The 15,796-nt window shown below is 40.1% G+C and overlaps 1 protein-coding gene across 11 annotated transcripts in view; it reads left to right on the top strand.

Annotated features, from left to right (window-relative positions):
- The window catches only part of hdac4 (histone deacetylase 4), a 780,143-nt gene extending 765,193 nt beyond the window's left edge, over positions 1 to 14,950 (top strand). For all 11 annotated transcript variants that reach the window (XM_072481039.1, XM_072481057.1, XM_072481031.1 and 8 more), the window contains 3 exons: positions 5,024 to 5,108; positions 10,865 to 11,015; positions 11,225 to 14,950. In XM_072481039.1, the coding sequence (XP_072337140.1) occupies positions 5,024 to 5,108; positions 10,865 to 11,015; positions 11,225 to 11,264 (276 nt within the window). In that variant the 3' untranslated portion in view covers positions 11,265 to 14,950. The remainder of the gene's footprint in view (positions 1 to 5,023; positions 5,109 to 10,864; positions 11,016 to 11,224) is intronic.
- The last annotated feature ends 846 nt before the right edge of the window (positions 14,951 to 15,796 follow it).

Genomic DNA, 15,796 nt, shown 5'->3' on the forward strand with positions numbered 1-15,796 from the left:
TCCCAGCCCGGGTGAAAGATATTATTCAAATATAAACTTGATGTTAATTCAGATAGTGTCTATTCTCAGATTCTACAATTATTTTGTGCACCATAATTCCATACCTTTTCAGTTCAATATAGATGATGGATAGCTGCCATATAGAAATCTGTATTGTGGGAGCTGGTTCACATTTCATCAAACTTATATTCATCAGATGTGCCTGTGGAAGTGCTCCTAAGCACAGTGAGGATACACTGTCCTGTACAACCGGAGCCATTCCAGATCTTGACAACTTTGCTGTTTTTCAGCATATAAAATTATTCATCATAGGGTTGCAACTATTTCAGTGTATTCTGTAATTTAGATTTGGTAAACAGCCATGTCTTCTGTGCTTCTGTTTTATTGCTCTTTATGATGCAAAATATAGCAGGGGGTTTTCCAGACAACCTTTTTCATGATAAAGGTAGAGAATGAACGCTGTAAAATTGTTCAGGAGTCTCTTGTTCATAACTAATTTAATATCCAATTGGATGTTTTCCTGAAATATTATAATGGTTTGTTAAGATATGTAAATGTGTGGAACTTGTGTATTTGATGATGTGACTTAAAATTCCAGGGTTTCTTCCTGGTTTTCAAAATGTTTTCCTATTTTAAGTTCTGTGGTGATATGCATCACTGTATATACACAAGGGGTTAATGTAAATACACTACAACTACATAACCACTAGAGGGAGCACCAGAGATGTCATGACATGCAGACATACAGCCAATGGGTCATTACAACAGGACACAACCAATGGGTAAACAGGACACCCAGAGGTGGCATTACCACAAGGGGGCACTTCACAACCCATATAAAAGGACAGGGCACACATACAGACACCTAGAGAGTACATCAGGGTTGATCAGCAGCATCACACCCAGCATGTGGCTTAGAGCAGGCTGGTAAAGATAGACTGAGTTACTGCAGTTAGATTAGCAGAGAGTCTAACTCATTTAAGAACTGTGTTAATAGTTCAATAAACACGTTGAATTCATTTCATAGTCTGGATCTTCCTTTGTCAAAACATACATCAAGGAAGCAGCTTATGCTACACGAAGCAGCATAACATAACGTGATACCAGGAGTGCCTGTTTCATCTATTTAGTTCAACTCAGCAAGATCCGCGACAATCAGCAACCGAACACAGGCACGATGATCGAGATTCCGGTTCCTAATCCACTCGGGTACCACGGCAATGTCACTGCCAACTGACGTGCATTCAAGCAACGATTTCAGCTTTACATGGAAGCATACGACCTAACTGGCGCGGCCAATGCTGAGAAGATTGCTCTTCTACTCACCATTGCGGGTGAACATGCAACAGAGATCTTCCACTCCTTTAAATACTCCAAAGGGCAGGACAGAACACAATTCCAGACAGTCCTTGACAAATTTGAAAGCTACTGCAAGGTAAACACAAAAGAAATTGGTTCAACTCCCGCCAATACTCACCACGAGGCAAAGGTAGGGTTGCAACAGAAGCAAACTGCAATTTTGATTGGCAGCCATCTTGCGCATATCCAGCCAGCCCAGTCCGCACATGCGCAGTTCCCAAGAAGAAGCGAACCGGCAAAACTGTGTCTTGCGCATGCGCAAGAAGCCGCGCATGCGCAGTTGCAAAAAGAGCGTACAGTACAGAAAAGTCAGTTTGCGCATGCGCGAGAAGCCGCGCATACACAGTTCCGTAAAGAGCGCACAGTAAAGGAACCTCAGCATGCGCAGGTGAGTCCTACGCATGACGTCACGAGCGTCATGACGTCAGAGGCCCCAGACCACGACCGTTTAAAGGGGAAATGTCCGAAAATTAAAAAGAAGAGTTTTAAAGCTACAAAACACCATTCTTTCACCTGGAAAGACAGCACAATGCCTGAACTTCGACCAGTAGATGAAAATAAGCTCCGCAGAACCCTGATACAAGCAGTTAGCACCGCCCAAAGAGATGATTTAGTCCTTGAAGACTACTACTCAGACGATGATTTCTTCCTTGGACACAGAGAGCACAATGACAATACCGAAACACAAGAAGATAATTGGTTTATCGAAGAATACTACTCAGACATGGCTGAGTTATTCGGATATGATGATCATACAAGCATCAGCGCCGCGGTTGAAAAGCTCAAAACGACTTGGCTCATGGTAGATGAATCCAGTACCATGATGCCATGGAAGATCGTCGATACATTGGATGACAGTAACCTGTCAAATACCCACGAAGAAGATGAAGCCCACAGAGAGCGGCCTGATGCCACACAATAAGTGGTCCACGCATCATGAAGAGTCCCCGACTCCACACACACAGCGATGAAAAGACTCCACAGCAAGACCACTGCACGACTCCACACAGAAAGCGATGAAAGACTCCACAGCGAGACCATGCACGACCCCGTTGAGAGCCCGCAGATCGACTCCACAGCGAGACCACTGCACGACTCCACACAGGGAACGATGCCAGACTCCACAGAGAGAGTGATACAAGCCTCCACAGCGAGCTCATTGACAGACTCCACAATGGGAGCAACTCAAGACTCAAGTGCAGTCCATGCATGAACAAGACCGTGCAGGTCTATCCACCTTATCAACCCGCAGCAGACGATGCAAGTCTGCCACACTCACGTGAACAACAGAAAGACTATGACAGTCTACCCAGATTACTTGAGCCACCAGAAGAAGACTCTGACAGTCTACCCAGCTCATCTAACCAACAAGAAGACACTGCAGGTCTACCCATTGTATGTGCGACAAGTGACGAAGGCATCACAATTCCCATACAAGATGTGCAACATCACAGCGGGACTGACAGATCTCTGCTCGTATGCACAGAGGCACTCGACAATCCAAGTGAAACTACTTGTGAGTCTAGTGCGACCACATCAATTGAAACCTCATCCACTCGAGCCTCTCCACAAGAAAATGAAATCTTGAACATTTTGACTCCAAACGAGGAGCATCAAGAAACCAAAGATGATTCAAGTGAACCTGAAATGACTCCGACACAGGACCATCATGAAACCAAAGATGAACCAGGTGAACCAGAATGGACTCCAGACGGGAAGCATCGACAAGCCAAAGATGATTCAAGTGAACCGGACATGACTCCAGACGGAGAGCACCGAGGAATCAAAGACAAAACGCTCAATGAAGCAGCAGATGCCACAAAGGACACTGACACAAGTAACTTTGTGAAGGACTCAAATTCTCCGCTCGAAATGGTCATTGAGCGCAACAAACACAACAACAAAACATACAAAAACAACACAGACAACAACAAGAAGCATACCAAAGGCACCAATGTCAACAACAAGCACGACAAAACCAACAACACTGGAACAACGACTGGTACGACATGGTACAACTCTGCAAATGCAGGACACTGTGACAGCACAGCTCAAGACAATGGCAAGTGTGCAGACATACCATGGTATGATAACGCACCTTACAAATTCACATTTGCTACACTACAAACAAGCAGACCAGCTTTCAAGGCAGCTGACATATGGCATCAATACCGCAAACACAGACACCAGTCCAGGTCAGACAGGAAAGATGACAACAAGACTCACTACGACAAGCATCGAAAACAAAAAGAGTCCAAATCAGACAACGAAGTGATTTGACCATTTGAACACCTCCTGATGACTTCTTGGTTCCTTAACTGCAGGGACACTGACGGCATTCACAAGGAAATGACAACATCAACATCGACACTTCAATAACAAAACAAGAAAGCCACTCGACCGTATAAATTCATGAACTTTAGACTCATAAATATTGTTTGGTATTGTATAATCAGCACTGTCATCATGACTTGTACATGTCATCACTTATCTACCTATTTTGTTCAATTTTCTTTAACCAAGTACAGAAAACATGTAACATGAAAAAAGGGGGGATGTGGTGATATACACAAGGGGTTAATGTAAATATACTACAACTAAGTAACCACTAGAGGGAGCACCAGAGATGTCATGACATGCAGACATACAGCCAATGGGTCATTACAACAGGACACAACCAATGGGTAATCAGGACACCCAGAGGTGGCATTACCACAAGGGGGCACTTTACAACCCATATACAAGGACAGGGCACACATGCTCTGCCTCTTTCCACAGACAGACATCTAGCGAGTACATCAGGGTTGATCAGCAGCATCACACCCAGCACGTGGCTTAGAGCAGGCTGGTAAAGATAGACTGAGTTACTACAGTTGGATTAGCAGAGAGTCGAACTCATTTAAGAACTGTGTTAATAGTTCAATAAACACGTTGAACTCATTTCATAGTCTGGAGCATCCTTTGTCAAAGCATACATCAAGGAAGCAGTTTATGCTACACGAAGCAGCATAACACAAGTTCCTATATGTGCATATAGATCACAACAGTTATGAAAAGGAAAACAAAATGGATATAAAGGATTTGGGACAATCGCACTGGCCATTGGAGTGTCAGTGCTTCAACAAAAGCAAGATATAAATGGAGTTATAGTTTCTGTCTTATTCTCTTAAAAACAACTTTTTAAAGTACAAATAGCAGCAGAGAAGTGAATAAATAAATCTTGACAATGCTTGCATGTGACCTGACTCCTTTGTCACTAACTGAAGAGACCAAAATGTAGGATGTTGGAAATGATGGCTCAGAGCATTTTCAGGAATTAACTTGCAAAGATGAGGACTTGACTGGTTTCTTTGAAAAGCAGCTGGCTGGAATTTTGAAAAGCAGCTTGGCCCCATCATCGCAAAAACTTGAAAGCATCCATTTTTCAAGGTAGAATTTGTCACTTGACTTGCTCGTCACCCCTGTATACATATTACAAACCGAGAGACTACAGAACCTTGGGGTTTGTGGCTTCCAGTTAGGTTTGCCATGTCAGTATGCTTTTGTAATTTTGTGCGTCAAATTGCAAAACACATTTCTGTGCTTCAATAAAAGAAAGGAACAAAAGGTTTTGCACTTTTCATTAAAGCATTAATTATTTATTTTTGGATTTCTTTCTCTTCAGCTTGAGCCATTCACACAAGAAGTGTTACAGCAAAGACCAAATCCCAATGCTGTTCGTTCTATTGAGAACGTAATCGAAATACAAAGTGAGTGTGGACAGTAATAGAACTATACTGATTTTCTGCTGTTGTATCTGTGGATGACTGTATTGAACTAACTAACTTTTAAGATATTTGATTTAGTGGTAGGTCAGAAGCACTTTTGTTGAACTTCAAAGCTTTCCTTTTCTTCGGAAGGAAAGAAAAATCAGATTAAATATGATGATGTCATGCACAACAGAATGTCACTGAATATTAGTATACATAAAGCATCTGGCAGCAAGCTCTGTTTTTCTCCAGCTCGGGGAGAGTGAGTAATGAGCCCCAGACCTTCCTTTGCAGCCTTTAGTGTCCTATCGAGACTGAATTCTCACCCCATTGAATCAGGGCAGAATTTTACAAGACAAGTTGTCAACGAACATCTAAAAGCTGTGAATTTGTTTTTTGTGCAACCTGAAACCTTCAGATTTGACGATGTCCAAAAAATTAACTACATTATAAGCAGTAAAAATACTTAAATATTTCTGCTCAAAATAGTATTTTGCATGTTGCATTTGAAAAACAATCATAAGAACTAGGAGCAGGAGTAAGCCATCTGGCCCCTCGAGCCTGCTCTGCCATCTAATAAGATCATGGCTGATCTTTTTGTGGACTCAGGTCCACTTACCCATCCACTCACCATAACCCTTAATTCCTTTACTATTCAAAAATCTATCTACCTTTGTCTTAAAAACATTTCCCGAGGTAGCCTCAACTGCTTCACTGGGCAGAGAATTCCACAGATTCACAACCCTTTAGGTGAAGAAATTCCTCTTCAACTCAGTCATAAATCTGCTCCCCCTTATTGTGAGACTATGCCCCCTGTTCTAGTTTCACCTGCCAGTGGAAACAACCTCCCTGCTTCTATCCTATCTATTCTCTTCATAATTTTCTATGTTTCTGTAAAATCCCCCCTCACATCTAAATTGCAATGAGTATAGTCCCAGTCTACTTAGTCTCTCCTCAATAAGCTAATCCTCCCAACTCAGAAATAAACCTAGTGAATCTTCTCTGCACACCCTCCAGTGCCAGTACATCCTTTCTCAAGTAAGGAGACCAAAACTGTACTCAGTACTCCAGGTGTGGCCTCACCAGCACCCTATACAGCTGCAACATTATCGCCCTGCTTTTAAACTCCATCCCTCCAGCAATGACGGCCAAAATTCCATTTGCCTTCTTAATTACTTGCTGCACTTGCAAACCAACTTTTTGTGATTCATGCACCAGGACACCCAGGCCCCTCTGCACAGCAGCATGCTGCAATTTTTTACCATTTAAATAATAGTCCATTTTGATATTATTTGCTTTCTGTCAGTTAACCAATCCTCTATCCATGCTAATACATTACCCGTAACGCCATGCACATCTTATGCAGCAGCATTTTGGACGGCACCTTGTCAATTGACTTCTGGAAATCCAGACACACCACATCCACCGGTTCTCCGTTGTCCACTGCGCTCATAATGTCCTCAAAGAATTCCACTAAATTAGTCAAACATGACCTGCCTTTCATTAACCCATGTTGCGCCTGCCCAATGGGACAATTTCTATCCAGATGTCTCGCTATTTCTTCCTTGATGATAGATTCAAGCATTTTCCCCACTACAGAAATTAAGCTAACCGGCCTATAGTTACCCACCTTTTGTCTACCTCCTCTTTTCAACAGTGGCGTCACATTTGCTGTTTTCCAATCTGCTGGAACCGCCCGAGAGACCAGTGAATTTTGGTAAATTACCACAGGCGCATTTGCTATTTCCCCCGCCACCTCTTACGTTATTTGCGTCTTCCATTCTGAAGACCAACACAAAATACCTGTTCAATACCTCAGCCATTTCCTTATTTCCCATTATTAAATCCCATTTTTCATCCTCTTAAGGACCAATGTTTACCTTAGCTACTCTTTTTCATTTTATATGTTTGTAGACACGTTTGCTATCTGTTTTTATATTCTGAGCTAGTTTACTCTCATAATCTAAATCTATCTTACTTTTTTTATAGCTTTTTTCTTGGCTTTTCTGTTGACCTTTAAAGATTTCCCAATCCTTCAGTTTCCCACTATTCTTTGCCACTTTGTATGCATTTTCTTTCAGTTTGATAGCCTCCTTTACTTCCTTAGAGCCTACAGTCCTTCCTTTTCACTGGTATATACTTTTTCTGAGCACTGTGAAAAATCTCTTTGAAAACCCTCCACTGCTCCTCAATTGTCCCACCACACAGTCTTTGCTCCCAATCTTCCCTAGCCAACTCTTCCCTCATCCCATTCATAGAATTTACAGTGCAGAAGGAGCCCATCAAGTCTGCACCGGCCCCCGGAAAGAGCACCTCACTTAAGCTCACACCTCCACCCCATCCCAGTAGCCCATCTAACCTTTTTGGACACTTAGAGTAATTTAGCATGGCCAGTCCACCTAACCTGCACATCTTTGGACTGTGGGAGGAAACTGGAGCACCCAGGGGAAACCCACACATACACGGGGAGAACGTGCAGACTCCACACAGACAGTGACCCAAACCCATAATCGAACCTGGGACGTTGGAGCTCTGAAGCAACATTGCTAACCAGTGTGAAACTGTGCCACCATTGTAGTCTCCTTTGTTTAAGCACAAGGCACTGGTATTGGATTTTTCCTTCTCTCACTCCTGTATTTTAAATTCAACCACACTATGATCGCACATTCTGAGAAGGAATAACTGTGAGATCATTCATTATTCCTGTCTCATTACACAGGACCAGGAAATATAAATATTTCAGATCTGTAATCAAATGGCAAGTTAACCAGAGCTACAGTTGCACATGTTGGAATGATAAAATTCAATTTTCTGCCCATGACCTCCAGGTATGAATTGTATGAACTCAGCTGACCATTCAAAATAAACCTCTTCAGCTCCCTTCAGCGGGACAGCAGAAAACAATCTCAGGAGCAGTCAGTCCAGTCTGATCTCATAATTTTCTATGTTACGGCCACAGGAGGGATGAAAATGACTCCCCAGTGATACCATTTCAAGAATGACAGTGACAGGGTTTTGTGTGAATTTAGTGGGGATGAAGGTATTTATTCACTGTCTGTGTTTAATCATTTTTGTACTTGCAAAAAAAAACCCAGTCTGGCAGACTCTATTGAATTTAAAACAAAGAAAAGGTAGATTTTATGAAATTAAAAATCCACGCAGCTAAAGATATAAAAACCTGCACCCGATCTTTGCAACCCACTTACAGACACACACACACACACATGCAGAATTCAAACTATACAGTAGAAGTTATTTTCTCAGCCAAATTCACATTCACCGCTAAAAAGTTTTTAAAAAGTCAACTGTTATGAGTCCTTTTCTGGTATCCTTGACTACGGCATATTTTTCTTCACCGTGATCTTGAAATTCTAGTAGATTAAGCCCATGTGAAACTGCAGTTGTCGGAGGTAATTTATTTAAAAAACCTAATCCATTTTTTCCAGAAGTCGATGATTTTTGCACCTGAGATTCCTTTCAATGGAAATTTGCTATCTCTGTAATAGATTTTATAATGTATAGAGATATGGTCCTGATCTTGGGAGAAAAGATGAAGGAGACCGTTACTGCTTCATTGCCAGCTTTTCGAGACTACTTTGTTTTAGCAAATTGTGTGCTTTATTAAAAGACAGTCAGAAAACGGTTACTCCAATCATGATCTCTATCCCCATCATTATTTCAGAATGTATTTGCTTAGTTGATATCTGAACAGATTGTTGCTCTTATCCCATGGCCAATAATGTTCCAACCATTTGCTGCTGAATTATTCATCATCCATCTTGAGATCATAAAACCCTTTCCTTATAACTATAGTCCTGGTGGAGTTTCTGCCTCCACTTGAGAGAAAGCCTTTTAGAAGTGCAGGACAGTTTCAGTAAATCTTTTGAAGTAGTTGATGACATCAGCAGCTATGAAATTTATGAGAAGGGATTCATGGTACGTCTGAATGGTCATTCACATTGGAAATTTCCAGAAACGGTCGACTTGAAGTACCAGATGGCAGGTGACTTGTGGCAGCCATCAAATCAGTATATTTTCTTGATTTTTAAAAGTCCTTTTTAAACAGCTCAATATATGTTTCATCAGCAGATGAAATTACTGATTAATATCACTCATGCGCAAGTCACCAAGTCATACTACGCACGACACCTAGCACAGTCGAGTGGGGTTGGCAGTGATGTGCATATGGGGAATTGTTTGCAATGGTGGGACGGAAGGGCTAAAAAGGCAGAAGCAAAGAAATTACCATCTTTTGTATTATTTGTACTTCGAAGTGTAGAAGAACAAATCAGGTTATGAAGATTTTAAGCAAGAAATTGTTGTAAAAGTTAGAATCAAGATAAGGTGATTTAAACACTCGACAAATACTGGGAGACTGGTACATTTGGGATCAGTAAAAACTTTGAACTTAGTTTGTGTATCAACTAAACCTTGTGTATTTCTTTTTTTCTTTAAGACAGACCGATAAGTGCTCACAATCGCACTGTACTATCACACTTGCAAAATTTAAATTTGCTTATTTAAATCAAAAAGATAAGCCAAATAAGTACTTTAGCCATCAGTGCAATTTTCAGGAGCTGTCTGCATTAAAGTTTAAATTGGTGATATGCAATTTCAGTTTTGTTCCATTTGATGCCATTAACCTAACGGTAAAAACTGAACCAGAGAAGCTGCTCTGGTGCTGTAATATTTATAGCAACCTGCAATAACCTACTCTAACACCGCAGTGATAGAACAAAGAATGACATTGTGGCACCATTAGTTTACATAGCATAGCTGTTGCTGTAAACTGGAATTAGACTTGCTTATTTAAGTAGGTGTTGGCAATGCAACTATGTTTTTTTTCTTGGTATGGAAAAATTTATAGTCGAGGAAGGAAATGTTACACATTCATCAAATGAAACCAACCAAAGTACTTGCAAATTGGTCTCAAAAGGGCTTTCAATGTTAGCTTAGTTTATGAATTACACGTCTAATAATTAATATTTCCACTAGAGGGCAGTTTTTTAAGCAAAGTTTTCCCAATATAGTTCATGCAAATACCATTTTAGAAATAAACCTGTTCAAATAATATTTATAAAAGAAGGACTTTCTAACATTTAAAATACACTCTTTCTGTACAGATGTGACAAAAATGGTTATTGTTGAGAGCCTGTAATACTTTCACAAATTATGATGTTAAAAATTCATTTTGTTGTAATTCTTACCCCATAAAATGTCTTTTGAGTCTGCTGAATATATTTCCTGGGGGTCGGTTAGCTCAGTTTGCTCGACAGCTGGTTCGTGATGCGGAGCGAGGCCAACAGCGTGGGTGCAATTCCCGTATCGGCTGAGGTTATTCATGAAGGCCTTCTCAACCTTGCCTCTCGACTGTGGTGTGGTGATCCTCAGATTAAATACCCACCAGTCAGCGCTCCCCTACAAAGGGAAAAGCAGCTTATGGTCATCTGGGACAACGGTGATTTTCACTGTCCACCAAGCTTGTATGTTCACTATTCATAGTTTTAGAGGGGAATGTAATTAAATCATTACAACAGAGTAAAACTAAAAATTGCTATTAATAATATTAGCAGACAAGCACTGAGCTTGTTTGCATTAGAGTCTTCTGTCTGCTATTTAAGAAGTGTTAACTCATTTAAAACAACTAAGTATTATTGAATAAATCCTAATTAAATTTATATCTTTCTTGCTGACAGACTGGTACCAGCAGATGTATAAAACTTATGATTATTAATTGCATTTTTATGTATTCTTAGGTAAATACTGGAAGTCGCTACAACGCTTTTCCTCTACTGCGGGCTATTCACTGATAGAGGCACAAAAGTGTGATAAGGAAGAAGCTGACACAGTAACAGCTATGGCTTCATTGTCAATGGGTGTTAAACAAGGGTCTAATGCTGAGAAGAGGTGAGGCAGGAAGGAATATCTCACTTTTGACACTGTAAACAAGACTTGCTTCTGTGTTGATAGCTGGGCGGTGGTGTTCGCTTCTTGGGAAAACAGCACTTGTTATGACAAACTAGATAGTGTGTGGCACTTGTTCAGATCATGACTATAGGAGCCTTTGTCTTTTCTGTATGTAAGTTACTAGCATATTTTATTTTCCTTTCCTGCAGGCCAGATGATGAACCCATGGAGGAAGAACCACCTATGTAGTTGCCAGCTGGAGTTCTCTCTTTTGCACACAATATCTTTATTTCTCTAACTCTGCCAAGACTTCATTCTGCATCTCCTGTGTCCTGCTGTGGTGTTCTTCCAGAATCCAAGGACGACTGAGCAAAATGCTGGCAATAAAAAAGTAAAGATTTTTTACCTCTGTCCATTCCTGAAATAGGCTTGTGGGACAGCCAGCACTTACTTTGGCAGAGTCACCAAGGAGGTGTAATCTCAAAGCCCTGCTCTGAGTTTACCTACTCAAAAGTTCTCCTGTCTCAGGCAGTCAACCACTGTTTCTAATGTTCTTGTCCTTAGCAAAGGATGTAATGACATCTACAAGTCCAGATGCATTGATTGTAATCTCAACAAAATCATGTGACGTACAGTAATTATTCCGAGAACATTTACAGTGTGGAGAGAAAGACTATACCAGAATGGAAGAGAATTAAGAGGGTGTTTTCTAAGAATCCCTACGAAGACATGAGCGTTTGTGCCTTTTTATCAACAGATGGTTGCTGATTTTTGAATTGAGGAACAATGCCTTAAAAGTGTGGAAATGATTCCTCCACTGTTGTGACGTGGAAATATGGTGGTGAAGAAGCCTTGTGTTTCCTGGCATGCATGCAAAAAAAAATCTGAAATCCAGTCTCTGGATTTTAATACCCTGTTGGAGTACCATTTTTGCTGTTTTTCCAAACGAACCCTAACCTATTTTAAGGTAGTTGCCAGTCCAGAGTGGCAGATATACTGTTGGAAATTGGCAGGTTGTCATTAGAACCTGCTTTACTTATTATGGTGAGTTATATAACACAGTAGTATAGGGAATCAACCAATAACAAAGCATGTGTTAGGTTGAATTGCGACAGGTAAACATGTTTAAAGATTGGAATGTTACTCAAAAGCATGATTGCAGGATTTTTTTTCCAGACTTCCACTTCGGTGGTCCTCATTTCTAATAAAAAATGAAAATATAAACCAATAGTAATGTTATCCATTAGACAACAAGAGGTTTTTTGACGATAAGACCAGGTAATTTGTTAATAGTACAGAAGATAATCATGTATAAACGTTTTCTTAGCAGACCAAGTTTGATTTTTATTAGGTGGGCACTTACAGGGAAAATGATGGCTTTTTACTGAAGATGGGAACAGAAGGATTGTGGACACTTCGAGGAATACCTCACTATGAATGTTTGTGGTGAGCCAACATGTTTAAGTCACTTGGCAACTACCTTAATCATAACTTTTTTTTATTTGTGTTTATTTTTACTCCTGGTAAACCATTTAACAAAATAATGTCTACTTTTATACAAAGAAGTCCTTACAAGTTTTTAAACCATGTTTCATAAGACCTAATAACTTGGTTTTTTAAATTACTTTTTTGGTAAGAATTCCAGTTACCTTTCCCACTAATATTTTGCTGAAATTCTTCTGTTCTTTTCATGACTTTTTTTGTGATTACTCCTTGGTTCCAGTCTAATTTTAATTTTCCTTATTTTGTTTCCCTACATGGAACGTAGCTTTCTGATGGCTTAAAGAAGTGAACTGGAGTTTTTTTTTAGGAGGAAGTACCTTGAGTGAGGGATCTTGTTCAAGCTTTGTGTAATGATTCCAGTTGGTGTATATTACTATATGATCTGTTCTAAGTAGATTTATAAATGAAGTCTTGTAAGAATAGTATTGCAAGGTGATATCATACCCATTTAAATATGAGTAATACTACAGTGATACTATATTTGATATTTGTAACTGGTTGCACTGCAGAAGGCTGCCGTTTGCTAAGGGGGAGTTAGCATAAGGTTTTCAGTTGCTCCATTCTGAAACCAAGAAGGAAGATTGTGATGGTGTTTTTGTCCAAAGACTGATTGTTTTTACAGTGTAGGTCTGTGAGCTGTGCTTATCAACTATTAACAGGGATGGAAAGCACTTGGTCCTGGGCCCATGGTTGATTCAATTCTGCAGGTGCTTGGGTTGGCCCCAGAATGTGACTAATGCTGGTTGAAGCCTGGGCTGTAAAACAGCATTCTCACTGGAGTGTGGGAGAGAAGGTGCACTGTCCTGCCATCTGTTAAGTACACAAGCACGCTCACTCTGGAATTTATGGGACAACTGACATGGGGGTCATTAACTAGTAACTTTTTTCTCTATGAGTAAATGGTTTTCATTCCTCCTTTTGTAATGGTTGCTTGAAGCTTAATGAATTTAGCGCTGTGAGGAGTACGTGGAGCATGTGTGCGTGTGTGAGATATTTGGCAACACTGAATAAGGGCACTACTGTATTTTTGTTTTAAAACAGATTTACACAACATAAAATATAACCAGCTGTAATCTTTAAGACAGTGTTCCACACTTTCTATAGGATTATGTATGTTTGATTGCAAAGCAATTAACACATCAATTCTGTGACTTTTAAGAAACTGTTTGCATCTACTCTTGATGTTAAACATTCCTTTAAATAAGTGGAGTTATGTATTCATTCCTTCTTTTGATAAGGTGAATTTAAACATTGTTTTAAGAGGGCCCATTGTTTGTTTTCTTTTAAGGGGCATTGAACTGTATTTTTTTTTCATGAAATGGAAGATAGTGAGCTTGCATGTGCCACAAGCAGAGATATCATTTGTTCTGTACAGGTATGCACGCAATTTGCAAAGTTATTTCCAGGGCAGCTTACCGAGTTTCGCTTTTTTTCTTCTTGGCATCTGAAGATGAGGTTTTGACTTTTTTTCTGATGAACATATTGCTAAACCTCAAAAGGAGATGCCTGTGACTTATTGAAATATCTTCAAATATCACTCTCTTTAATACTGTTATAAATTGATACTTAAATTTGACAAAAAAAATTTAGCACTTGTGTCATTACCAGTAGAATATTGCATAATCTGCATATAAAATTTTAAGAACACAGCAAAAAAAATTGTAAAACTGTTAACTGCCTGCGTCGTCTTGGGGCCAACCCTTTTGAGACAAGCAATTTTTTTTCTGGACTAAGTATTTAAGATCATAAACAGTTAACCTTTCAGCGCAGCTGTTCTTTATCTCTGCCACCATAAATCGTGTAGCGGTAATCCACTTAGCAGTTGTGTATTGTGATCGATGTGGATGAATATTTACAAAGAGAGGTTTTTGGGGGCGGTATTGTAGTTAAGAAGCAGGAGTGATGGCTACCTGTCAGCCTCACCTCCCTCCGTGTTTTGATATTGACTACAAAGTATCACGTTACGGTGTATTACATTTTGTGCTCCATAGTGGAGGCGCCTTTTGTTTTCTTTTCCAGTTTGAGGGGATGAAAAATGTGTGAGATGGATTTTAAAGTTTGTTCACCCAAAAACTTTTATTTCAGGTATGTAGTAATGGAAGTTGTAACTATATTTTAACCTTCTTTGTACCTATCCATACTCAAAAATGACACCACCATTGTTATCAGTACCAGTGAACGGGTTTTCTGTATTTTAGCCACAATCAATTATTGTATGGACCTACTTTATTGGTGATAGCCTTATTGTGGTAGCTTTTGATGGAATTCATTTGCCTGTTGAAATGGATCAGACTTTCAGACTGTCCAATGGTGTATCTCCTTGACAGTACAGACTTCATTTTTGACTTTGTTAGCAGTCCAGTATTTTGTACCACATTCTGACAACTCGCTATTGTGGTGTAAATAAAACTAATTACAACATCACATTTAAATCTGTGTCTTCCTTCTTGATGACCTTTTGGAGTTCGGTTGTTGTTAATTCCTTGTTGAACTAAAACATGAAGCTAAAAGTCAGGGTCCAATGAGATGTGACTGATTCCATCTCTCCTTTTCCTCATTTACATAAAAGCCTTTTGGCAAACTTACATGTGTTAAGTTCCACATACACACTGACAATTCCCAGCTCTGCCTGTCTACATCTCTTGGCTTGTCCACTGACTCTCATGTTATTAGACTGCTTGTCCAACAGTCCATTCCGCAGTTTCCTTGCAATTAACGCCAAGCTGTTCCAGTACAGCCACAACACTAGCATCTACCCAGCAATGTGGAATATTGCCCGGGTCTTTCCTGTATACAAGAAACACGACAAATTGAACCCCGCCAATTATCAATCCATCAGTCTACTCTTGATCATCAGCAAAGTGATGGAAGGGGTCATCAACTGTGCTATCCAGCGGCACTTACTCAGCAATGACCTCACTGACGCTCAGTTTGGGTTCGGCCAGGGTCGCTCAGCTCCTCACCTCATTACACAGATTTTCACAGTAACTTCATTGCAGTGTTAATGTAAGCCTACTTGTGACAGTAATAAAAATTATTATTACAGCCTTTAATAATAATAATCTTTATTGTCATAAGAAGGCTTGCATTAACACTGCAATGAAGTTACTATGAAAAGCCGCTAGTCGTCGGTTCGAGTACACACAGGGAGAATTCAGAATGTCCAAAGTACCTAACAGCACGTCTTTCGGGACTTGTGGGAGGAAACTGGAGGAAACTCATGCAGACACAGGGAGAACGTGCAGACTCCGCACAGACAGTGACCCAAGCTGGTTTAG

This window comes from Scyliorhinus torazame, chromosome 2, assembly GCF_047496885.1.
Source record: "Scyliorhinus torazame isolate Kashiwa2021f chromosome 2, sScyTor2.1, whole genome shotgun sequence".
Taxonomy (NCBI): domain Eukaryota; kingdom Metazoa; phylum Chordata; class Chondrichthyes; order Carcharhiniformes; family Scyliorhinidae; genus Scyliorhinus; species Scyliorhinus torazame.